Source organism: Drosophila nasuta, chromosome 3, assembly GCF_023558535.2.
Source record: "Drosophila nasuta strain 15112-1781.00 chromosome 3, ASM2355853v1, whole genome shotgun sequence".
Lineage (NCBI taxonomy): Eukaryota > Metazoa > Arthropoda > Insecta > Diptera > Drosophilidae > Drosophila > Drosophila nasuta.
Window position 1 is genome coordinate 39,951,218 of NC_083457.1, and position 26,964 is coordinate 39,978,181.

At 36.9% G+C, this 26,964-nt stretch overlaps 3 protein-coding genes across 5 annotated transcripts in view; 2 read left to right on the plus strand and 1 right to left on the minus strand.

Moving 5' to 3' along the window:
* Positions 1 to 16,364, minus strand: part of LOC132788454 (peroxidasin) — a 40,055-nt gene extending 23,691 nt beyond the window's left edge. Inside the window, 1 exon segment of the mRNA XM_060795884.1 lies at positions 15,718 to 16,364. Coding sequence (XP_060651867.1) covers positions 15,718 to 15,887 — 170 coding nt within the window. The 5' untranslated portion in view covers positions 15,888 to 16,364.
* The window catches only part of LOC132792361 (uncharacterized), a 104,842-nt gene that overhangs the window by 72,261 nt on the left and 5,617 nt on the right, over positions 1 to 26,964 (plus strand). Inside the window, exon 1 of one of the 3 annotated variants that reach the window (XM_060801701.1) lies at positions 22,628 to 22,761. The exons of 1 other annotated variant lie outside the window; for it this stretch is intronic. The gene's annotated coding sequence lies outside the window, so the exon portion shown is untranslated. Of the gene's footprint in view, positions 1 to 22,627; positions 22,762 to 25,633; positions 25,892 to 26,964 lie in introns of those variants that run through there. One more of the 3 variants, XM_060801700.1, reaches the window with a different exon arrangement.
* Positions 19,456 to 22,630, plus strand: LOC132792365 (uncharacterized protein KIAA1143 homolog). The gene is made up of 3 exons (XM_060801707.1): positions 19,456 to 19,663; positions 19,757 to 19,913; positions 22,416 to 22,630. Exons 1-3 carry the CDS (start codon positions 19,556 to 19,558, stop codon positions 22,628 to 22,630), a joined length of 480 nt encoding a protein of 159 aa, XP_060657690.1. The 5' UTR covers positions 19,456 to 19,555.

Below are 26,964 nucleotides of genomic sequence, written 5' to 3' on the forward strand. Positions count from 1 at the left end.
TTTTATAATTCGATACAATATATCAAAGTATACTCAAATATTGATGTTATTTTGACTATATAATAATATGTTATTTTGACTATATATATATAATATAAATATTTTCATTACTCATGAAATTATCTTTTATCAAATACCAAACATTTTTTTTAGATTATTTTGTTTATTTTTTTTACTCATCTTTCAATGCAAAGAGTTTTGAATTAAGCAAAATGAATTTATGTGAATCCTTAGACATTATGAAAATATGAAAAATCTAAGGTCTTTTATAATTCAACACATTTTAAATTAGAGACTAGGGTATTTTATCATTCTAAATCTTTGATGAAAACTTAAAAGATGTTGGTATAGTTATATCACCTTTATACCTTATCCTGACTACTCAAAATGAATTCAAATAGTTGCTAAGTGAACTTAACCATAGAAATGTAATATGAAATTGCAAAGCACACCAATTACCATTAATAAAATGTTATGCCTGGTGTTACATACTGATCCCACACCGTGCATACCCCGAATGAAGTTATATAAAGCCAATAGCAAACCATAATAATAACGCCGACAGTAAAGGCATTTCGCAATTCGCTCGGCATGCGATGGAGATGCAGATGTAGATGGAGATGTGAATGGAGATGCGGATGCGGATGGAAATGCCTCGCTTGCCACATGGTGCACGGTACAAGCTGCAAGCTGGGTTGCCCAGGTGATTGCCGGCTGACAGACGATAGTCAGACGAATACTCATGACAATTGCCAACTGCATCTGTGTCAGTGGTGTCCCTTTCTCTCTCGGTCTCTCTGTGTGAGGACTTCACTCTGTCTCTGTGTGGTTTTTGCAGTAAGCTGCAGTTGCATTCAGTCCGTCAGTCAGACACTTGGTAATGTAATTCCCACCGCCTAGAGCCGCCATTTTGCTCCCGCTGCGTTTCCTTTGCGCTTTCGTAACCAAACAATTTTCGTTTTGTTGCTTTGTATGCTGTGTGCTATAGTGGTGTTTTATTATTATTAAACAAAAGCCACAACACCCAAGCTTTTGCGCTTTCTCCTTTGCTCGCTGCTTGATGCTGCTTGACATTGTTTACCTGTTTTGTTAGCTTGCGTAAAAGTTCAGCTGTCAGTCATGCAGTCACTTTGTCACTTTGTCACTCGGCCAGTTGCCTTTGCAACGTCTGACAACCGTAAGGCGGATTTTGTTGGCCCCTTTTTCTGTTGCCCCAAATTGTTGCCTGGTTAGCTACCTCTGTGCATGGGCTTATTTTGAGCTGCAGCTTGGGTTTAATTTAGTTTGTTTGCTTTCTTTATTGCCACCTGTGTATGTGTGTGCTAAACTGTTAATGTAATTGTGTCCAGTTAGTGTTCGTTCTGGTGTTGGTGTTGGTGTCGGTGTTGCTGCTCCTGTTTTTGGGCGGTACTTAAGAGCACTCTGCGTAATTGCCCTGGATATGGTGCATGCATAAAATTTCTTTGTTTGTCTAATGCAACAACTGGCATCTCTCAAAGTACTCTCTGCCAAAAACTTGTCTGAATGTGTATGTGTGTGCGTGTGTCAGTGCTTAGTCTACATTAGTGCAGCTCAAAACTATTTTGAAGTGAGCTTCAAACTGATTTCGAGAGATTTCTCTTACTCTCTCTCTCTCTCTCTGGCAGACATCATGGATTACACGCATTTTTTTTGCAATTTGTGTTTGGGAAATTCGTAAATATTCAATGCATTCCGAACATGAAAGCTTGTTTCTATGTTTACCTGAATAATTATCGAATTGAATTTAAAAGATGGAGCTTTAAATTTGATACTATTTTATTGAAGGAGTTCATCGATTGAGTATCTTTTAACTTTATTGTTTTTTTTTATGTTTCTCTAAAATCAATTTTTGTGTCGTTTTGTTTTATTATACAACTCTTATAAGTATAAATATTTAATTAATTAGACAAAAAGAAAACATTTCATTATTTGATTATACAAATATATTTCATAATTTAATCGAATCAACTGGAATGAAATTGTGTATAAAATTTTAAAAACAATAATTGAACTTATTTTTATTATTGTATTTATTTAATTATTTTCCTTTTCTGTTAAATTAAAATAAATTTGCAAACGCAATATTTGTGGTTACAGCTTGAGCTTTCAAATTGTTGCTCCTAAAATATGTATTTAATTCCTTTAGCTTTTTAAAGCCAAAAAAATAGTTATTAAAAATGTATTGAAATTCTATAATCTATTGAAGAAGTATTTAATATTCTTATCTTCTTTTATAATTGCAATAGATTAACGATAATTTGGCTTAACCTCAGTTTAAATGCAATTATATTTTAATGTTGCGGGCAAAGAGAAGGAAGCAACAAGAGAAATCAACCATTTCATTGTAAAGTAAATTATCGAATTTGATTGATATTATTGATTGATTGTAATTAAAGAGTAAAATTTGTTAAATTGCTTTTTTATTCTTTGATCAAATTGTTGAAAATAATGAGTGACATTTTTTATTTTTTTTTCATTTATGCCTTTATATATTTAATTATTTACTTAGTTGTCCTTTTAAGTCAAGTAAATTTGTGTTTAATAATTTTAGTTTTTATATAAATATCTTTCATCCCGAAACATTACTTAAGCACCTGAAAAATGTAGAGAAACATCTCCATTTTTTGTGCATTAAAATGCTTAATTGACAGCTTGAAACCATTTGACATTTTCCAAATTAAAAACATTTCAATTGAGTGAAAGAGGAATCTCTGGCCAAAGCTTAATTCAGCTGCTAAGCTGCACTTTAATTATCCACTCACAGATTGTCGGCCATGAATTTAAAACTCGTTTCAAATATGCAATCACAAACTACTCAAGGGAGAGAGTGAGAGCAAGTAAGAGAGACGGAGAGAGAGAGAAAAAGGGATGGGAAAAAAATGAAAACAATTTTATAATAAAAGCTGAGCATAATATTCGCCTTTTATACGCATATTAAACAGTTTCCAATTGAATAGCGCGCTGATTTCGCAGCATTTTCATATTATTTTTATGCATGCACTCATATATATAATATGTGTCTGTAATATTTGTGTGTGTGGGTGAATGTGTATTTTTTTTGGCTCTTCAAATAAAATTTCAGCTGACTGCAACTCGAAACTGCAAACGACGCCATGTTCGACATATAAATCCTGCCATATAATTGAATTTCACACGTTACACTACAGCACAAATAATACTAAAAAAAAAGGAGGGAGAAAATTGCCAAAAATACGAGACGAAAGTTTAAATAAATTTTATTTCAACAAAAATACAACACACACACACACATACATATGGAGAGACACGTGTGGCGCTTGCAAACGTGAAAATTATAACCAAAAAATACAACGAGATCTGTGCTTGGGCGTCGCTTAAACTATGGAGGAGTTGCCCAAACAGTTGCTCTTGGCCACTACAGAAGCAGCTTAGTGCCACACACACACACATGCTTTTGTGTGTGTAGACATTTACACCTGTGGAAATGTCGATGGCAATTGCAAGGGCCAGAAAAACGAAAAAGAAAGAAAAAAATTGGCAGCTAAGAAAACAGAAAAGTGGCGCTGAGCCGCCAGCGATAAGAGCAATGCAATGTTCGACAACCTCAAGAGGAAAAGTTAGAGAAGGGAACAGGAAACACACATAGTCTGTTTTGAAAGAGCTTGCTCGACTGGTTTTCGCTTCTTCCACTGTTCTTTTTTCCTTTATTAAGTTCGCTGTCAGGCTTCAGCTGGCAGGCCCCAAAAAGTAGGCATCAAAAAAGTTCGCTGCAAAAATGTTAGCACTGAATTTTCAGGTGCAGCTGCGGGGAGAATCTTGCTTGGTGAGCACTAGTTTAGATAACCGTTTATGTTCCTTTAATCTTTATATTTTCTATTGCTATAAATATTCCTATTATTTGTTTAAAGTATAACTAGTCAATCTGTCAATAAGTTGATCAAGAACTTACTCAAAATATGGTTGTATGAAATCAGAATTATACAATCTGCTTAGTATAGAATCCACGCAGTAAAATATTTCTCTTGAAAAGTAAATTCTATGTATTTGTGATTAAATTCCAATAATAAAGAAATAGTCTAAAAATATGTAAAATTTAACAGTATAACAAGCTTAATTGTATTGTTAATTTTTACATATTTCTAAAATATTTAATGCTTAAGTTAAATAATTGGAATTTTTGTTTCTATTTAATGTATAACTTGTCAAATAAGTAGCAGAAAACCATATTAAATAATAATGAGACTACAAAAAATACACTTAGTACAAATTAATAAATAATAATAAAATAAAAACCGTTGCCTGCTCAACTCTTGTCTTGACCCTCCAACCTGTTCCTGTTCCCATTTGTGCCCCCAAAGCGTAACCTCAATGCTTCGTTCTAACCTCAAGTCAATTGAAGCCGGGCCACAATTTTCTTTTCTTTTTCGTTTTAGATTTTTTTCTCCGCTTTTATTTGCAGCTCTATAATTTCGTAGTGGTGCATTTATCGCACAAGCTCTTGTAGTTTGCAGAGAGCGGAGGCGGAGGCGGAGGCGGAGGCGAGGTTGCGGGGGCGTGCGTTGAGGCATTCAGGAAGGAAATGCCATGTCGCCGCTAAAACTGGGTTAGCTTACATAACGGCAACATTAACGACAACGTTTTCCATGCAACGTCAGCAGCGCCAGGAGCTCAATGGCAGCCTCCCTCTGCATCCCTCTTCCTGTCTTCCGCTGCATGCACCTCGCTTGCCACATTTCCCTTCACGCTTCGTCGCTTATTGGACATAATTACTGAAAATAACAATTTACGCCCCACGCAAATGGAGGGAAAATGGGTGAAATGGGTGAAATAGGGGGAAACTACAATGGGCACTATGGCCACTTATGCGTAGCCACAGCGACAACACAGATAAGTGCAACAATGGAGCATGTGGCAGGGCGACGTGCTCGACCACGACGACATATCAATTCCGTGTGAAAGGACAGGAATTTCTTGTTGATGTGAGTTGTAGTTACGCTGGGTCTCTTCTTCGGCTTCTTGTTCCTCATTCTTCGTTCCTCTTGTTGTTGTTGTCTTTATTCCTCAATGTTTTCGTTGCTGTTATTGTTGTTGTTGCGCTGGTCATGGTCAGTGGCCAAAAGGAGCTGCGTTTATCGTTTACACTTCGACGCAACTGCTGCTGGACACTTTCCAAAGTGAATCGACAGGGAGAGAGAGAGAGAGACAGGAACTCCCTTTGCGTGTGTATGTGTGTGCCATGAGTGTTCTTTGAAAGCTCTTTGTCTCAAGTTGATCCTGAACATTACTTAAAGTGTTTTCATCCGGTGTTTAAGCTTATTACTTAAAACGCTATTAAATTGTAACTTTTAAAATAAATAGCAACATGTTCTATTGTATTCAATGATGTTTAACTGTTTGTAGTAGGTGGGTATTCACTTTTATTTATTCTAGTAGTTTTATTTTTTTACGCTGCAAATAATAAATACTCCTTGTATTATCTATATTTGCTTTTTTTTGAAGTGTTGCGTAGTATGTAATTATCACTAATTTTAAATATTGAGAAGTGCATAACTATAACTTAATCAAGTGTTCTGTAATGTATACAGATTAGCCGATAATAAATGAAGTAAAATTCTCAGGAATAAGCAATGTTTAATTGAGATTTAGCCAATCCTAATTTACTAAATATATGTCTCTAGATATTTGATAATTAAGATTAAAGCAGATGAAATATGTCGACAATAAATATTGTCCTTCTCTGACATTTAACCAGCTTTAGCCAATCATAAAATATTTTGAGAGTAAACATAAATTTGCATAATAAAACATACTTTAAAAGCTGTTTTTTTTTTGTTTCTTTTTTAACATATTCTCTGTTCTCTTTCCATCTCTCCTTTGAGATTAATTGACAGTTTAAGAATGCTTTTACTTAAACATGAAATATCCAATCGTGTGCTAAATCAGTTTATTATTTATATTTTCTGAAAACGATAAACATAATTCTAAATAATTGTCACTTGTTCGTTTTAAGCCATAAAATGTTTGCTCTGGAAATTTATGAAGTTGCTATAAATACCAATAAATATTTGCAATCGACAAAATTTAATTGCGCACAATGGAATTTTGCTCTACAAAAGCATTTTTGCCTCAGGCGACGAACACTTTATGAATGTGTTGTTCGTAATTTGACATCAATTAAAAGGACATCTCAAACAGAAATCTTAATCCAATTGTGTTGAATACAATTTACGATTAAAGTTGAAGTTCTACTCTTAAAGAGTTCCCATGTGCAGTAGCTGCTTTAAGGAACTCGTTCTCAATATTTTCCATTGATTTGATTTGCCGTATAAATTTCCACAATGTTGCCACATTCCATTTGAGCCATAAACTTTGTGCACAGGCGGATACTTAATCTTAGTCAGCGAGTGCTAAGCACATTATCAGTGCAGTGCTGCCCCCCGCCCCCGCTCTCCCTCTTAAAGTAATGTGGTTTGGCGCACATAAAAAACTCGTTAATAATATGACGTATACGCCGTGTGTTAGTTGGCTGAAAACTAAAACTCAGCATTGAACCAGCAGCTGGTCAGCTATCGGAGATTGCTATTCGCTTCTCTATCTTCTCTGTATTCGTACAGTGACCACGCAGCAATCGTTTCGTTTGGCAGCTGCCAGGAGCTGCTACATTAACATTATTATGCGTCTGTCTATCACATTTCAACATGGAATGCCGGCTACGTGGTGCGCCACTTTGGCTTAGTTACTTAGTTTGCCGCCTCGACGAGCAGCGCATTTTTGCTCTACGGTTCACTGAGGCAGCTCTGTCTGCCTCCTCCAATTTTCCTTCTGCCTGCCTGGATGCCTGGCTGCCTGCTGTTGACTTTACCTGCGCCGTGATGGCATCTCGGTGCAACTCTTCAGATGCAGCAGCAGCAGCTGCAATTGCCGCACATTTGCTTTGGCTACAAACGTTTTGCTCTTCAACTCTCCAGCTCCAATTGCTCTCTTTCTCCTTCTCTCCCTTCTGCTTTGTCTGTTTCTCCATCTGTCTGTCTGTTGCCATAGCATACTTATGGGCTGCTTGTTTCTTATGCTTGACCAGTTGCTGCCTCCTCGCCTGGTCCGGCTCATGCCGATTGCTCCACTTTGACATGTTCGGCTTGTCTTTTCCCCCCTTCGCCGCTTGTTACCCTGTTGACTGCTACAAAAATAGTAACTCTGCTTATAAATTGTGGCATGTGTTTGTGAGTTGCTTGCTGCTTTGCACTGTGCACTATCTCAGCAGCAACTACTTTGCATTCTCTGCTCTGCGCACTAACGAGCATGCGAAATGACAAAGCTTGAGGGTGTGGCTGGGCTGAGAGGGGGAAGAAGGGCGTTCCACTTTTGTTTGCAGCATTAAAGCAAAGAAGCAAAAAAAACTTTAAATGCAAATTGCTCGGCGTGACGAGAGAAAACACAGAGAAACAAAAACTGGATTCGTTACTTCATCTGCTCCTGCTGCTGCTGCTGTTGCTGCTGCTTCGAGGCGAAATCAATAGCAGATTTTTCTATGTCAAAGTGAAACGCTTGGCAGGCTGCCTCCTTGCTGCCACTGGCAACGCTGCAAGTTGCAACACTTTCGACTGAATTTAAAATGCATACCATGCGATTGAAGCGAAAGAGTCTCATCACAGATAAGTTTTCTCACTCTCTCTCTCTCTGTTTGGAAGACTGATTGGTGGTGTTGCTGCTGTGGCTGCGGCTGCGACTGCGGCTGAGCTGCGTGTGGCATGCCCCACTTTAACTAATTTTGTGGCACATTTTCAATTTTATTTCTGGCCTGGCTTGGATGCCAGCCTCATTTGCATAATTACAAATAATATTACAAATTGAGTGGCAGTTGCTGCATTGTTCGAACTACCAAGTGGTCAGCAAACACACACACACACTCACACACGTACACGTACTTAAATCCAACCACAAACACATCCTTTACACACACTCACACAGACACAGGCAGCCACGCACTCACGTGCATTTATTGAAAAGCAACAATTTTATTTCGTTTTTATGCAAATGTGAATTTCCAACAATTGAAAAGTCAGACCTGAGCTCATACGCAAGGGAGGGAAAATGGCTGAAGAGAAATTCCAACGTGGGATGTAATAACAAAAGTCATGAACCATATCGTATATCATACATGAAAAACTCATCGAAATGTGTGTGAAAATTATGCGAAAATTGCAATGCTCTATAAAAGAAAGGCTAAGTGAAATTTTCTGCTTGAATAAGAGTTGATATTAAATGTTTCATTGTCGAGTTGACAAAGCGATTACGATAAATGCCTTTGTGCTTAACATTGGTCATTTCATTAATTGAAAGTATCCCAACTTTTGCATCAATAGTTTTAAAAAGGCATACAAATCAAATGAGATCCAAAAGAAAAGCAAAATTTGCATCAATAATAAATTTTTTTATGCAATCGGCCTTACATTCATTGATATTTACATTAGAGTAAGCATTAATAATGAATCAGAATAAAATAATAATGCATCTCCAATAAATTAGACTTTTGCAATTAGCTAAATAATATAAACACTTGTTTTGACATTGATATTAACATTAAAAATTTAAGGTGTATATTCTTTACGCATTGAATTAAGTATTGCTAATTTCATTAATATCATTTTGGAGAAAATAGCTAACATTTCAGTCGAAATTATATTAAACTCTTCATAAGAAGGTACTTATTAAGTTATACAGGTTCTTGACTTAAGAAATAATTAAATAATTAAAAATAATCATAAGCATTACATACACATTAAAATTACATTAGCATTGGCATTATCATTGTTAGGGAGAAATATAATAAAATTAGTATTTGCAGTTCACATTAACTTTTACTTTTACTTTTGAATCCTTGTTACTTGCATTCGCATTAATAATCTCATTATTTTTTACATAAGCATTAAGCATAACTCTATAAACTTCATTCACATTATTCTTAGTCTTTACTATATGCTTATTAGTAGTTGCAAACGCAAAATGATTAGACTCAGTATTAACATCAGTGTTATCATAATCGTAAATCTCGTAAAGCCAATTATTTTGCATGAATTGCATTTCGTTTTGTTTTTGCATTATTATTATTAAGTATTCATGTAAATGCAGTTAATCCGTCTTCCCCATTTCTTCATTCACTTTAGCTCCATTTATCCACTTCAAATCTGCAGTTTGTTTTTGCCCGTAACACGAGCGGAAACTTGTCAACGAAATTTATGATTTTCCCGCTTTGTTTCGTCCTTGCACGATGAATAAAATAAAGTACAAGCAAACTGTTGTATATAATATGTTTTTCGTTCTCATGGTTCATATTGATGACATTCAATTTTAACAAGCGATAGATAGATGGATGGATGAATCACCTTGCTCTCTCGTATTTCACAGCTTAATAATGGTCTACAAGGATATCACATGCAACATATGATATGCATTACAACACACCCACACACACATATAGAAGCATACCCTAACCTCACTTTGTTGCATACCTAACCTCACTCACGGTGCATTCTCAGTTGCATTTAACAAGTTCCAACATGTCGCTGTGAACTGTCAACACGTGAGGCAAGTGGCGGGGAGGTAGCTTTTTTTTTTGGATAACATTTTCAATATTTGCACGGCCAAATAAACAGCAAATGTAAATGCAAAACTGCAAAAAGCATCAACAACAACAACGACAACGACAACAACAATGGCACTCGGCAAAAAGGAAATTTATGCATATTTAATAATAACATACAACATTTTGTGCAGGCAGGAAGGCCAGACAGGAGCAGCAGCAGGCAGCTAGGAACAAGCATGAACAAGGCATTTCTCACGCATAAATGCTTCGTAATATATGAGCACACAAGGGGGGGTAAATACGAAGGGAAGTGGAGCAGAGGGAACGAAGTATTTTTGCCAGTGAAATAGTTTTGCTCGAACACAGCAAAATATGCTGCAAAATTGTGGGCGTGTCTCAACATTGTCCAGCAAACTGAGAGAGACAAAGAGGAAGAGGGGGGAGGTGGGGGCGGCACTCACTCAGCTGGGCACTAATCAAACTTTTTAATATGCCGAGCGTGTGTGCAACGTGTGGCGACTTTTGTTTTGATATCACACAGCGAAAACAACATGAGATGCGAGCAGAAGCAGAAAAGCAGAGCAGAGCAGAAACCATAAAGACTATAGTATATACTTATATGTGTAGTATATATAATCAGAGTGAAGACCGTATCATATTTAGCTCATGTGCCTGCCCCATCTGCATTTTATGTGGCATGCAAAAGTGCCACAAAATGCAGCAGCTTCAGTTTCAGTTTTCCCACATAATGACAAACCAAATGCCTTAGACCCAGAAGAACCACTAAGCTCCAGCTCTAAGCTACCTTTATATATAGAATATATAATATACTATATACACAATCTGTGTACATATGGTATATAAAGCATATATGCACGGTTCCAGCTAAAATGCATCATCATGAAATGAAATCAAGTGCATTTATTTAGCGAGAGTAGCAAAAAAGCAGAGCAGGCTTTAGTCTCAGTCTCAGTTTAAGTTCATGCCCCCAACGACATGTGGCACGCTCTCTGTGTGTGGGCGTGGAAGATGAATGATGCTGGAGGCAACAGCGGCAGCAACGTTTCCCGTATGTTGCACACACGCTTCGAGTTTGCCTTGCATTTAGTTGCAAGTTTAAATACGCGCCAAGCAAAAAGTCAAAATGTTTGCGCTTTTGTATTCACAGCAACATTTGAACTTGCCTCTTGCGTTTGTCTGTATGTGTGTGTGTGTGTGTGTGTGTGTGATGCATGACTTGCTTGCAACGGTTGTGTGGCAGAGTTCTACTGCAGGTTGATGCATGGACAATTTGAATAGCAACAAATTTGTATGGCATAGGCCTTGGCATTTTCCACGCCAAAGTTTAGACAGCACAAAGCTAAAGTTTACGAAAGAATTACAAATTATATTAAAAGAAAAAAATAACTTAACTATGTTAAATGTGTTATTTTTATACCCTGTATGGAAATTTGAAGAGTAGAAGTTCTTCTAAATTTGTTCTTTATATCTAAATAAACGAAAACATTTTTATGACAAACAAAAATTAGTTTTACCGTATGATCAATGGTAAAATACATTTTATTTATACTATAGAATAAAACAACAGCAAATATTATACATTGCTAAGGAAAATAAGGAAACATCTTTGATGAAGACAGATATTAATTTTTTATGGCTAAATATATATTTGGCTAAAACAGTCTTCATATTCTATCTACTCTGTAAACACAATAGAAAATTTGGCAAAAACTTTATGTGTATTTTTTATTAGCTTAAATGTTTTAAATCTATTTTTAAATATTGCATTCAAAATCAAATATCTATAAGCTTTTTACTTTCTAAATTTTAAAGTCTAAGTAAGAATTTTCTCGAAATTTTTTTTTATTTATTTATAATTGAAAATTGGACGAATTATTTGAATATTTTTAATAGAGTGTCACCTACTAAAACATTTTATCTATAATGTATTTTAATAATGAAAAATAAATAAATAATTGAATATTTTTGAATTCTACATTTTAGGGTATCCGCCCGTTCACTTTTATTTTCTCTATCGAATGTCAGTTTGACTTATAGTATGTAGTTTATCATATGCATGGCCCACATTTCATATTTCCAGTGTCCAGCTCAAAAATACTGACTTTTTGCATTTGCCATCTGTGCGTTGACTTTTCTCTCTTTCTCTCTGTTTTTATTTTTCTCTGGATTTCTGTGTGCCCCTGTTTGTTCCCTCTTTGCCTGCTATAATCTACTATACAGACTCACAGTCATGATTATTCGCCTTTTCATCACATACTATACAAATTTATACACACACTCACACACATTCATTCACATATGTGAAGCTAAAGAAACACCCAAAGTCACATGAGCCAAAACTGTAAACAAATCTGTGCCATTAACAAAATTAAGTCAAACAGATGAAAGAACGCAAAATGTTCTGGAATACACGACTTGAAATACCTTGAGTTAATTTAGATGATAGTAATTTAAAAATATAAATTATTATTTTTAAAAGATAACAACAATCTTCATTAAATAAAAATATCAAAGTTTATTATACTTAATAAAATGCTAACGTGAGATATTAAATTAAAATTTTTCCGTTGAATAAGTATCATTCATATAAAATTATGGCAACCAGAATAAAGAAACTTGAATCTTGAAAGGGAAGTTAATAAAACATATTACTGAAGTCATGAAATTTTGTAATTTAATTTGAATACTTTAAAAATTATGATTCACAAATGTAAATTTAAGAATCTATTTTTATAACTTGTTTTATAGTTCTTTTAATTGAGAATCAATCGTACCAAGTATACGTTATTATTGTGTTAAATATTGTTATTTAATAGTAAATGATACAAGGATGGTGATAATCATTAAGTATAATATTACCTTGATATTCCAGTATATTAAGTAGTAACTAGTATATAATATTATGTTATATAGTAAGTATAATATTGCCTGCATATTCTAGTATATTTAGTAATATTTTGGTATACTTAAAAAATAAATCAAACTTTTTTTGAAAGCACAAACTATCATCTAAACCACCTTTCAACTAAGACCAAGTTTAGGTATATAAAATAGTCGACACTGCTAGAAAGATCATGACCTGAGTATATACGTTAGAGTGTGTGTGTTCTATGTGTATATATGTGAGGTACTGTGTTTGTGCTTGTGCCTTCCAAAAGCATCTGCTTGGTCAAGGGGAATTGCATTTTTGTGCCGTATTATTTCATTTTTGGCTGCCGGCAGCTTTATGGACATGTGTTGAATGTTGAATGCCGAGTTTTCATAAAAATAACGAGACGACAAACGGAAACAAATTCAAAAATACTCATACTCTCATACATATATAGCTCACACATACATATATGTCGTATTATATGGGCTAAACTCAAGAGAGAGAACTGTGAGCATTTTTGTGTTTTATGTGCCACATTTGCCATTTAGCTAAACAAAAAAGTTTTCGACAGCTTTAGACTAAACTGCAAATGTAACAAATTAATTAAAAGTGCCACAAAATAAATTAAAAGCGAAATGCGAATCTAACTTTGAAATGCAATTCTCTCTCTTTGTGTGTGTGTGTTTGTTCCAAAACTAACATGTGTGTGTGTGTGTGTGTGTGTGCTATGCCTGCAATTTCAATTGTTATTTAGTTATTTTTTACAGGAGGGCAAAATAAACAAGATAAATAATGCATGACACACCTTATCTGATATTAAGATTGATTGGCATATAAAAGTTGCCAGCTTGTGGGCGAATTGCAAATGCTTCAACCATTCAACCGAAATGCCCGAAAAATACACAATTAATTGATACGAAAATAGCCAAAAATGCAATAATAAATTACAACTGACTAAACTCGTGTAATGTAAATACTCAGCTCACATAACAAAACCATTTATCTAAAATAACAATTACTTAAAGTCAATATTTATATAAGCTTGTTAATTCTCAATTACTTTAATTAAATTGCAGTTTACCGCAACTACAGTTAAAATGTGAAACTATGCAACACAGCGTTGCCACCTTTTCAAAAATGCAGACTAACTATTTTATACATTAAGTTAGTTAAGTTGGCAGCGCTGCAGTTTCTTTTAAGAAAATGGCTGCCTATTTAAGCTCAACATTGTGAATAGTAAAAAATACTCTTTAAATTAAAAAAATAATTTATTGTATTGTATTGAAATTGGTATTTTCATATAGTAAGACAGTTTTCTTTATATCAGTCTTCAAAATCGAAACTATTTATAATTAAATACAAAATGAAAAAGCAATTAGTGCTGCAATTTCGAATGCATATCTAGGGAAATTAATTTCGATTTATTTCACAATTTGCCAAAAGTTCCAACTCAATTTCGCTGCATTTCTCAGCTCAGCTCAACTCAATCTAAATAAATGCCGATCATTTAGTTGCCACGCCCGTCACGCGCCTCGCACGCTTCTTCACATGGCAGCCACAACCTTCCTCAACTCAGGCCGCAAATTGAATTGAATTCTCTTGCTCCTCTCTCTGTCGCCCCCTCTCTCTACCATAAATCCACAAATCCTTCTTGCGCGGCATCCTTCAGGCGTTGCGCGGCCTATCGCATAAATATGCATATGTTCCACAAACATTTACCAAGTTGCATGCAAAGCAAAGAATCCCAACCCAAACCCCAACATTTCCCCTTGCTCAAAACTTTAGCCGAATTTCATGCGAAAAGTGCTGACATTTGGAAATAAATGCAGCGTCAGTGAATGCGATGAGCAGCAGCTGGAGCAGATTGGGGGAGCGGGATGAGGAAAGCGGGGGCACTACTCGCATTTCGCATGCATACAAATCGCTGTTGCGATGTGATGCGAAGTGATAAATATACAAATTCCCGCGTTGCTGCCACAGTTAGACATCGTTTAATTGAGTCAACACGCAGCATGCAGCAGACAGACAGACAGAGAAACAGACAGACGAGGCGTGGTCGTGGGCGGGGGTGAGGAAGAGACATCAAATTAACGCTGCTAACTGCAAACGCCCCCGCACTCATATTCTATATACTGTCTGACTTTTTGTCTGGTTGCAGTGCTTCTCCTCCTGTCTATATCCCCATCTATATGTTGTCTGTCTATAGCTTTTCTGTCTGACTGTTCGTCTGTCTATCTGTCCATCTGACTGTCCGTCTGTTCGCCTGCATTTCAATTGTCTGTCTATCTGTCTGCCAGTCTGCCTTTAGTGCATCCCTCTGCTTTCAGTTCTTCTGTCCATATGTCCATCTAGAGTGAAACTTTCCATAGCTGATACGTCGGGATAACATTTTGTTTTGCTTCGCTCACTTTGTTTTATTTTTATACGTATTTAACTTTTGAACGAACGCGTACGCTTAATTATTAAACATAAGTAATAAGTAATAGGTGTGTTTTAAGGTTGTCGAAATCGCGAATAACGATTCGCTATGTGCGTAACGGGCAAAAGAAAACATCTCCAATGACATAAAGCTCGCCAACGAGCCCCAATTTGAAGTAGTTTAGATAATTAGACAGATTTAAAAGTAAAGGGTCTATTACAGTCGTAATGACTACAGCTTTCTTTCTTGTTTCTTAAGTTAGAGACTAAAGTAATGTGTGTATATTATAAAAACATTGAAAAAAATAGACTATATTTATAATGAATTTACAAAAATTTATGGGTACTTTGAAAATTTGAATTTCGATGGATATAATAATAATATTATTTAGACAATAGCTGTAGATCATTTTATGGGGAGATTGAAAAATCGGCCCATAGTATAAAAAAATACATTGTTGATAAGAAATATCTGAAAACTCTATTGAGCGAACACCAAAGTTGGAGCGACCAATAGAGATTTCACTGTAAAAGTAAGTCTGTCTACAGTCTGTTTGTCTTCCTGTCTATTATTCTGCATATAGTTCGTCTGTCCATCTTTCCAGCTGCCTGCTGTGTGACTACTCCGTTGTATCTCCGCTTGTCTATCGTTTGCTCTGCCGGCGAGCACATTAAAAACTAATTTATGGATTTGCCAAAAGCCAAAAACTTGCTATGATTTATGCATGTAAACGAAGAATGCCACCGCAAACCACTTCCCAACTCACTTTCTTCCCAATCCCAACTGCAATCTGCCCGCAATCCCGCTTTTTGTTGTACTTACAGCACTTGGGTATCCCGTGGCACTGGCGGCAGGGTTGTGAGGCGAGCGCGCATGCAACGCACGGTGCGCGCATAGCAAGTGCAGCTGCTGGGACATGGCTGCCACTGGGCATCTACCAGACAAATGGCCACCAGCAGCAGCACGATGAGTGGCCCAACTTTCCAACGCATCCTCGGTATACAAATTGCTTGAAACCGTAAACGAAACCGAAACCGTAAAACGAACCGAACCAACAAAAGCGTCACTTGAAACTGTTGCGTTCAAGAAATCAAAAGTGTTGTCGAGGAGGCCGCGATAATCAAGCCCCAAAGCGGAAATAGCTGTGGCCAGGCCCCACCACTACTAGAGTTTCTAGATAGTCAGTCCACACACTTTATGAGGAGTAGGTTTCACTTCTCTTGGTTTGCTTTGATCATGTGATGTTGTCCACTTTATCTGCACATTACTCGAAATGTTATTTGTAGTGCGCAAGTGCGACGCACTTAACACGCAAAAATATCACAAAAACACACTCGATAAAACTAACTGTATATTTTATTTTTTGAATATGCTTTTATCTACGAATTCGTTGTTTACGCTTCACTTTGAATGTCTTATTTTATTTTGTCGTTGCCTGTTTTGCCGCGATTCGCAACTGCACGCGCCAAATGCCGACGAGCATCTGAAAAAACTTTGAATTGTAACCGATTCCCGCACACACACGCGAAGCGAGCCGAAACGCAGCAACAGCAGCAGCCGAAGTGCAACGAAGCAACGGCGACGCAGCAGCAGCGTCGATGCTGACTGAAGCAGCGACGCCGCCGGATGCAGTTTGTGATAACATTTTCCTCAAGCAACTTGTGATTTGGCTATGTATTTTAAGGGTGTGTGAGGGAGACTATCTGTGTGTGTGACTGTAAGTGTGTGTGCGTGCTTAGCCGCTGTCAATAAGCTGATATGAAACTAAACACGTTTAACTCGGCTTAGTCAAGGCCATCCGACTTCTACATGCGACGAACACTCGAAATCCTCGCCAGCATTCACCCACAAAAGTAAAAGCAACTGCCACTCGCCCACTCGATTTGTTTTAAATGTGCACACAAATGTCAACAACGACTCGAGTAGCTATTCACATTAAACTAGCACGACCAGCAAATACCCTACAGCCAATTCAACTGCCATTCAATTTATTGCATAATAAATAAGAACGTCTATAACAATGACTTCGGCTGAAGTGAAGTTATTTTTTGTTGAACTGATGAACTGCTCAATACTCTGTACATTTTTAATACATATTATAAATACATATGTAAATTTCTTTTTTTCCAGCATTAATTAATAAATCTTTATTCAAATAGACATTAACTTTATAACCTTTTTAAACTTTTGGGAAAGTAGACGTGAATTAATATAACAAAACAAGAATTCAGACCCCAAAATTAATAATAATAATTAAGATATTACAATAAAAGAAACATAATATAATAATTAATTTTTTTTTTAATGGCTTAAAATGGTTGAAAATTATTTAAAAGTCTCATTTTTGCATTGAATTCTATACAATAAATGTTCAAAATTCAAAAATCTACATTTTACATTTAAGTTATTTGGAGAAATTAAGCAATACAAAAAAGTTTTAACTATTATATAAAGGAAAAAATTGGGTGTACAATGGTCGCCATTATGTATTTATGTATTTGTCCAAGAATATTATGAAATATTTGTATATATTATCAGCTACTTAATTAACATTTATTGTGACACAAACATTTGAGAGGAATTACATACTTGTGTACAGCATTTATATACGTAAATAGATTCGCATATATTTTCAATTTAAATAAGTTCAATAAACATCGACTTTTTATTGATAAAGTTTGTTACAAGCAACTCCTTCGATTGGTCTTAAAATAGCTTGAACAGGGCAATCAGCAATGAAGTATGCTGATTATACTGTTCATTTGAACGACTAACTAATACCTATTTAATTTTAAAGATGCTTACGATGAATTAAATAAATTAATATACATTATAATGCATTTTGAATGTGACAAATCCATTTTTTAAAGATGTCAAATTTAATTTAGAAATAAATATTCAACTACTCTATCTATTATTACATAAAGGGTATATTGAAAGGAAAAAAAGCAGCATACGCCATGTTGCACTCGAGAGTTGCTGCCACTGCAGCCCATAAAATGTTCTGCGATGCTCATTTTTAATGCAACACATAGAGAAAACGATAGAAAAAGCGAGACAGCTTAACTGGGGGAGGAAGCAAGGGAGAAATGTATGTCGAAGGCGTGGACGAAGAGTGAAAACGAAGAGGAAGAGGGAGCTGAGTGTGTGTGCACACTCCATTTGGGCCTGTCAAAGTTGCCGCTTTGGTGATAAGACGCGGAATCAAATTTAAAAGCTATCAATTTGATATTAGTTTGGGGAACAGCGCGTTGTGGGAACGCTTGTGAGATTTAAGCGCGTGCCAGGATGCAGCACAAATCCAGCCGATTTGTTGTTGCACTCCAAGTTCTCCAATTTTTTTTGTTCGCTGTTGTTGTTGTTGAGGGGGAGGCAACATATGATCCCGAGTGCTGCAGTTCATAATGTTTGAGTGTTCCGCTTCTCGTTTTTTTCCCCTTTCTCATTTTTTTGTTTGCTTCCGTTAAAGTTTTGAAATCAATTTACAGATGATTTATTATGTTGCCAAAGTGGGTATCCGCGAAGTGGAAGGAGCAGGGGGCAAGTGGCAGCCGTTGCTGCATGCGACATCAGCGGACGTTGATGAATGCCACTGTGTATTGTTTGGTTGTCGGTTTTTGATCCAAATTCGTTCCGGGCGCCGTCGAATTGCAGGTGAAGTGGAAAATTTGCAAGTTATGCGACAGCTTTATGTGTCCTCCCACCTTTTTTATGTGAGGAGAAGCATTCGCTGTAGATAGCGAAGCGGTGATTTGACAGCGAAATTCTGCAAATTGACTGCACACATAGCAGTGTGGGATTCGCTTTGGGAATTCCAGCAGCTGATTGACCAGAGAAACCAGTCGACAAAATATGCATTGCCAACAAAGGTGAATGCAATGTAATTGCAAGTGACACAAACGACGAAACCAATTCAATAAAGTGGACTAATCCTGAGCTCTCGAAAGTGTGCTATATAAGTAATTTTGTGGATGACATAATAAAGATTGAGGCTTGAATACTATTTAAATAAATATTTTCCCAAATATTAGCTAAATAATAGATAAACTTATTTTAAATAAACACAAACTATAAGAATATTGAATTAAATTAAAAAAAAAAAACAATGCTGCAATACCAATTAATTACCTACAACTTATAACAGATGCATAATAATCCAGATCCCAATCCAAGATTCCCCAGTATGGCGGCAACATTCAAAAAGTAACCGCTAGAAAAAGTTCATGCATTCACAATAGACACAATTCAAATTTGTATGCAACTCTAAAGTCAAGATGGCGGCCAAATATTGGCAGTTTACAAAATCAGCTGTTAGTCGATGCCACTCTTATCGATAGAAACTTACGATTAACCAAAAAATAAGTAGTCGATAAGCAAAATAAATATATTTAGGTATACTAAACATTTAAAAAATAATCATAAATTTAACAAAAGCTTTCCCAACAGTTAACTACTTTATTTTGAATTGTGTGCTCACATTATTATTATTGCATTCTTCAGTAACGATAACGGCGCGTTTCGCAACACTGCCCGTGAGATGAGACACACACAAATGACAAGTGAACGTCGGCAATCAAAATAGAAAGAAAATCGCAAGTAAAAACGGCAAGCGGCGTACGAAACGCAAACAACTTTTAATGCTCGTGCATTGTTTTCTGCTATGTCCAAGCGCAACAATATTACCTACGTAAAGCCACAGGAACCCAGTTTTTTGGCCAAACTTAAAGCGGAAATTGGCTACAAAGAAGGGCCAAACATCGACACAAAGGTAAAATATATATTATTGCGGCAGGCAATAGCAGTAGCAGCTGCTCAAAACAAAGTGTTTCGCTCATGCTCAGCTTCCAATTTGAAAATACAGCGACAGAGACTCGACGAGGACGACAACGACGACGACGACTACAATTCTTGTGAAGAGCGACCGGAACGCGAGGACGAGAAGCCGCAAATTGTGGTGCTATCGCGTGGGGATCTCACGGCGGACGAGGTGGCCCTCGAGCAGCAGCGTATAGCAAAAGGTATGCACACACACCACTACATATATACGTGCAGTGTTCAGTCTATATGCATGTATGTTTTGCGCTTGTATGTGTGAGTGTATGCGTGTCGGTGTGTGCGTAGGTAGGATGTAGTTATCGGCTGTGGCAGTTTGGCTTTCAGTTCAGTTGAGTCAGAATCGAGCGTCGGTCGCTTCCACGCTTCTTTCACGCTGCTGCTGCTACTGCTGCTGCTTCTTCTTCATTCTGTGCGCTGCCCTATACTACAACACTACACACTGTATGTATGTATTGTACATATGTATGTTTGTATGTTTTCGCGTCTATGTGTGCGTTTTTTTGCTCGCGTACGTGTGCAATTGGCTGTGTGTGTGTGATTTTCGCAATTGAATTTTGAAAATTTTAATGAAACATAAACAAAACGCTAATCAAATACGCTAAAAGTGCAACAACAAAAAACTAACAAACAACTGCAACAAAAATAACAAAAACCGCGGCGTTCCATATTTTGAATTTTTGCGGGCTCGCAACGTATTTTTTGTTCGTTTCGTTTTTTTCACAATTTTCTGCGTCTTTGTGGTGTGTGAAAAAAATATGTTGCATTTACATGCAATTTGTTCAATGAAAATTTCGTGCTCATGCTAACTTCAATTCTAACCTCGAAAATTAGTGTTCTATATAATTTTTTTTTGAGAAGTTGCCACGCCCGCAACGCCCATTTTGGCGTCTCCATGGCAGCCCCCCTTCCCCAAACTTCCTTTTTACGTTCTTTGCCTGCCAATTCCTTTCCTTTGGCTTCGATTCGATTATTGCAATTAGTGTGTGGCACTCGTTGCCAGCGGAGCACCCTCATGCACACACACAAATTCACTTATTGACAGACTCACAAACACACACACATATACAGTCAGTCACACACAGATGGCTGGCACAAAGCATACACACTGACATTTTCATTGGGGCTCCGCTAAAGCGGAGCATGTGATGAAAATCATAGCCAAAGCGGAGCGCACGCTAAAGCAGCCGGCTAAGAGAAGTTAACGAATAACGGCGACCCACAGCCGCCGCCGTCGCTGCCGCCGCTAAACCAACAACAGCTGCCATCGTCGTCATCGTCATCGCCCCGCCGCCACCGCTGTTGTTGTTGTTGCTGTCGTTGTTGCTGCTGCTGCTGCTGCTAAAGCAGAAGAAGAAGAGGAAGAATCGCGCGCAGAAAATCGGGTGAAAACGTGTGAAAGAATGAACGAAGCAGCAAAACGGGAGAGACAATGATGAACGAAACAGGCGAACAAAAGAGAGAACACGGCAAAGTGGCTTGACGACGATACGACGATGGATGGGCTGCGTTGCGTTGGAGTAAAGGGGTGGTGGGCAAGAGGCGATGTGCAAGGGGAGCCATGGGATGGTGGCCACTGTCATGTCCACTGTGTCTCACACAGTCTCCTCTGCTCTACTCGCCTTCGTTGTGTCCGACCGAAGGTGGTGCACTGCAAGACGCTGTAAAGCTGTATAGTTTTCTCTCGGGATGGGGGGAATGCATGAAGCACGAAGGAGGAGGGGCAACTGTTGAGGGTCGAGGGTGCTGTGCTGTGAGCTGTATGCAAAAACTAAGGCGAAATGAGTAAAATCTTTTCCATCTCATTTTGTGGCAACTCAGCAGCAGGCGGTTGTTGCCCCAAATGGGCGTACTTTTGATACCCGCGCTGCCCAAGAGGGTTAAACGGTATTATTGTTAGGCGAATTTTCAAACTGTTTCGATACTATATAGGACAATGAAAACTCATGATCAACTTAAATTATTGATATACTATCAAAGACCAATGTCATTAAATCAAGCACTCTGGAAATTGTTAAGTCAATAATTTGAGAAAGAAGTCTACAACAGCATAGTTCGATTCTAATATTCCTGGCCATTTTATTATTTATTTAATCGAATTTATAGAGAAGAGTTTTCATAATTTTCTCCCGCCGGAAGAGTTCTCCAAAAAGACACAAAATTTCTTTAAAAACAATAACAACCGCCATGGAATACATGTCCGGTTTATAGAGGTGTCCGTTGAGGTAGTTTTCATTGTTGAACTCCTTATTCTTATTTCATAATTTAAGTGATAATATAGGAGTGCAGAACTTGTCTTACTTAAGCATATAATATATTACTGTAGATAAAGAAACTTATTTCAAGAAACATAATATAGAGTGAAAGAATATCATAATGATCGGAAATTAGACTTTGAACTTACGTATACAATAAATAGGGCAAAAATCATGTGCTCTGCTTATAAGGTTAAAAATAAGCCTTGTATTATTTGGCATAGATTAACGGGTATTTCACAGTCAAGCATACTCGCCTCGAGCTATTTTTATCCTTCTTCTTTTATGGGGCGGTAACTGAAAAAGGAAACTGCATTTGCAATTAAACGTATTGACTGTAGTATTACATGTAAAATAAAATTGAATTTAAATATGATTTATTATAAAGACTTATTTATTTATTTGACTAATTGTTGATTTTTTGCATTGCAGAGGAAGCTGAAAAGCCCGCGGATTTAAACCAACCAATTGTATTCAAGAAACGCGTTAAGCAGACCAAACTTGAGATTGAAGCTTCAACGTCAGATAATAAATCCAACTCGAAGTCCAAGAAATCTGATAAAAGCAAAAAGTCCAAGGCCAGCAGCAGCTCCAGCAAATTGTCATTCAACGAGGACGAAGAAGACGCCGAAGCAGGCGAGGATTAAACACAGACACCACACATACATACATATAGAGAGAGAGAACGTTATATTACTCGAATTCCCCTTTCGAGTTTGCCATAATATCATCCCAACAAGCAGCCCCTTTGTATGGGTTGCCCACAGTGCATGTTTAGGTGAGCGCTACAACTTTTTACACACACATGTGTACATAACATGTATGCATAGAGTAACGTATTTGTATATGTATGTATATTTCGAAATCTAAACTGCGCACTTAAATTTTGCGTATAATATGCGTTATATGTATATATGTATGTGTCTAATATTTACGACATATCTAGTATATTGATTATCGTGATTAATGTGATGTCCATTGGATATTGTAATTCTTCAGCTTATTTAAATGTATTCAAATTATCAAAGGCGTTTAAGCTTAGATAAATGACTAAGACACACACATGTAGTTCAGTATAGGGGCTATAGTCATGTTTTTACTTCGAAATTGGATATGAATAGCGTTTGTATGTATGTATGCGTACTTATATATATGTCTACTTATATACTCGCAAGATTGAGCATTTGCCGATTTCAGAAACTGTTTGATTTGTCATAAAAATATGTTTCAATTTTAGCGTAGTTCTAAAAATTATTTAAAAGTGAGTACACTTTCTCTTTATATAGGTCAAGGACCCTTTAGCAAGTGTTTCCCTAAATTTATAATATTGTTAAGACATATTTTTCTTCTTGTTTCCATACATTACATAGATGAAACTATGTAATATTTGTTGAAGGATAAGATATTTTTTGTGCACTTGTTGAGATTCGAAATAATACTTTTTTATCTTTCTGTATATTTTGAGTGAAAGTAATTTGTTTTCTTATTTCCGTATTTCATCTTTTAGTGTTTTAAATTGTTTCCTTTAACATTTAGTACGTGATAATCAATTTTATCCATTTATTTAAATATAGATTTATATTTATATATTGTTCTTTTAACACTTAGTTTATCTTTCAGAATGATAAATTTAGAAGTTGATGGCAAATTAGATAAGATAAGATTGATAAGAAATGTTTATTGGAAAATTACATTCAAATTTCCTCTCAGTGATTCACTTGACTTTTAGTGTAGAAATCAGCAAGGTTCTTTTTGAGATGCCTTCTTCTTCAATATTAACTTTTCTTGTTTATCAGTGCAAAATAGATATTAACCCGAAATATTTGTAAAACAGAAAATTACCTTCAACAAGATTCTTTTAAGATTTATCTAAACCCGCTCATTTAAATCTCAAGCGACTTGTCATAAATTATTGCATAGTTGCAAAATAGATCATTTAATGTGAAGAAAAGTGATTTGCAAAATAGATTATAGATTATATTGAGCAAATAATATTTTAAAATCGGAAAATTACATTTCAATTGGCATTTGCTAGAGAAATCCGCAAGGTTCTTTTCAAGTTGTATCCAAATTTGCTTGACAACCGACGCGACAGACGGCGACGCAAACAGAAAAGGTCACGTGTATGTATAACATAAAGTTTTTGTTATCGTTCCATTATATTATTATTCCGATAGTTTGTGGCTCCTAATGAATCCCGTAGCAGCAGCAACGGCAACAACAACAACAGCAACGACAACAACAATAGAAGCGAGCGGTAGGCGAATTCAGACTTCTACCAGTTGCCGATCAACGGGGGTGAGAAGCGGGTTACTTTCAAATTTGTACTTGCATATAGACCAAATCACACACACATACAGACTTACGCTCACTGTCAGACACACAGACGTTCATACATGCACGCATACTTGCAAACATCGTATATGCACACGCTTACATACATACATATACTTATGTATGTATACTAAATACTTATGTATGTTTGTATGTCGCGTCTGTTTGTATGTGGATGTCTATATGTATATGTGTGTGTATATTGGCCCATAGCATGCGAGAGCGACAGAGAGGCAAGCAGCGTAATCTGAAATAAGTTGGGAAAGAAGAAGAAGCATCAGCAGCGCCAGCAGAAGTATCGTGATGAGTATACAGTTTTAAAACTTACAGACGACGACGGGGCAATCGTCGCTTTGCCTATGCTTACAATATATATATACATACATACATATGTATGTATCTATATTTGTATGTGTTAGTGTCTGTGTGTGGGGGAGCATTCAATATTGGCCTGGTTTAGAGATTTGTAACTAACCATAACCAGTAATAAGGCATTATCAAAGAAATGCTGCTGCGATTTTTGCGCGCGCTATTTTCAAATTTTTCGCGCGTCGCGCAGATACAAATAAATGCCTAATATCATCATCATCGTAAAAAAATCCATCAAATACGCCGGCAACAGCGACAACGACACCGACGACGACAACGCAAGCAGCAAAAGCAGAAGCAATGCCGTTTCATTTTTGTTTTGTTCATTTCGTTCGTGGCGCGCGTACAATTGTCAAATTTGTTTTTTTTTTACTCCCATCCATCCATTCACATGGGCGCGCTCCAATACTACGGCAGCAATGGCCCACCAACAAGCACACGTACACACACACACCCATACACGCCACAGTGACAACGGTTGGCTTTCGCTTCACATTGCCATTCGCTATTTTTGAGCGTAACACTGCTCCTGCTCTCTCTATCTTTCTCACTCTCTTCGCATAGAGCGCCACATGCACGTTTGCAATGTTGGCGCTCTGTCAAAGCCAACAAAACAAAATACCGAAAAATAATTCCCAATTGTTGCTGATCGTCATTGCTGTTAAAAACTAATAAGCAATTCAATTAAACACTTTAAATAAGTGGATTTAATAAAATCGCATGGGGCACCTGCAAGTTGCAGGCAGCTGTAAAATGCTATAAATATTAATTACAAGTTTATCGATTGTCCGATAACTTGGATGCGCGCGTAACTTTTGAATCGGATATGCAACCCTGAGCTCTAGCGCCCGGCTGTTGCCGTTCGTGCAACTCTGTGTTTGGTTGGTGTTGGTTGAGAGCGACGTTTTTGCTTTTTTCCGCTTCCATTTCCAGTTTGCCTTGTTGTTGCCCCCGTCTATCGTCCGTTTGTCGCGCTTTGCCATAGCGTTCTTTTTCTTTCGCTCTCTCTGTGTGCTGTGCTCCACAAAAATCAAGAAATACAAAAAGTATTTGTTGTGCGTTTGGCAAAAAGATCATTTTTACCTTTATTTTGTTATTGTTTATATGTTATCGGTTTTAATTGCCACAAGAAGAGGAATAACAAAAACAACAACTGCAACAGCAACCTGCCACTGCCAATTGAAGTGTGACGTAAAATGTAATTTGTAAGTTTTTGTTTTTGTGGGTGTTTTTAATAAATTGCTAAAGGAGTTTGTTATTGTTTGCTACTGCACATAGTACAAAAATGCTCGAAATTGAATTAGAATTTGCATTAGCTAAAAAGAAAAATATCACATTGTTCACACACACAAACAGTCATAAAGACACACACACTCATACAAAGGCAAACACACGCGCGCACACCACTCTATCAACGTACACACACACACATACACAAGCGCAAAACACGCTCCTGTACCCACCCGTACTCCACTCCACGCCGCCGCCGCCAGCTACAGCCACAGCAGCAGCAGCAGAGCACAGCCAACAACCAACACCGCAGAGCCAAAGCCAACGTCGTCGTTGTCTCACCGGCCGTCCGTCTGTTTGTCGCTTTGGCCGTCCCAGCGTCTGCGTGTCCGTTTGTATCTACATACATACATATATAATTATATATGTATATATAGATACGTACGTATCTGTGTGTGTGTGCTCGTTTTGTTGGTGCGCTTTGTATGTATGTATGTAGGTGTGAGTATATGTATGTTTGTGTGTGTGTGTGTCTGTATGTATGTCAATCGTGCAGTTGCTGTGTGCTCGGTAACTGCTCGTCTGTCTGTCTGTATGTATGTATGTAACAATATAAGTATGTATGTATGTTTGTTTATGCAACACTGTATATACGATACATACATACGTTGTTATATATACATATGTACATACATACATACAACGTTACATGCCGCGCGCAATGACGTTTTTATGTAATTACATACATACTTAAATTGGTATACATAGCTGCCTTGCAATATTACATACATACATAGTTACATACATATATACCATAAATACATACATACATATTAAATTGTATTTTAGTTTTAATCCAATATGGCAGCCATTTTGTCTCAATTAACTCTTTTTTTGCTGCCCCTAGTTATTGGCTATTAGCTTGTGGGAGGGAGGTGGATGATGGGGAGAGGGGGTTATGGGTTGGAAGTCTGCTTAATTCACCTAGATTTGAATTTTCTTTGCTTTTTTGGGTTTTTGGCAATTGTTAATACAACATTTGTGTTAT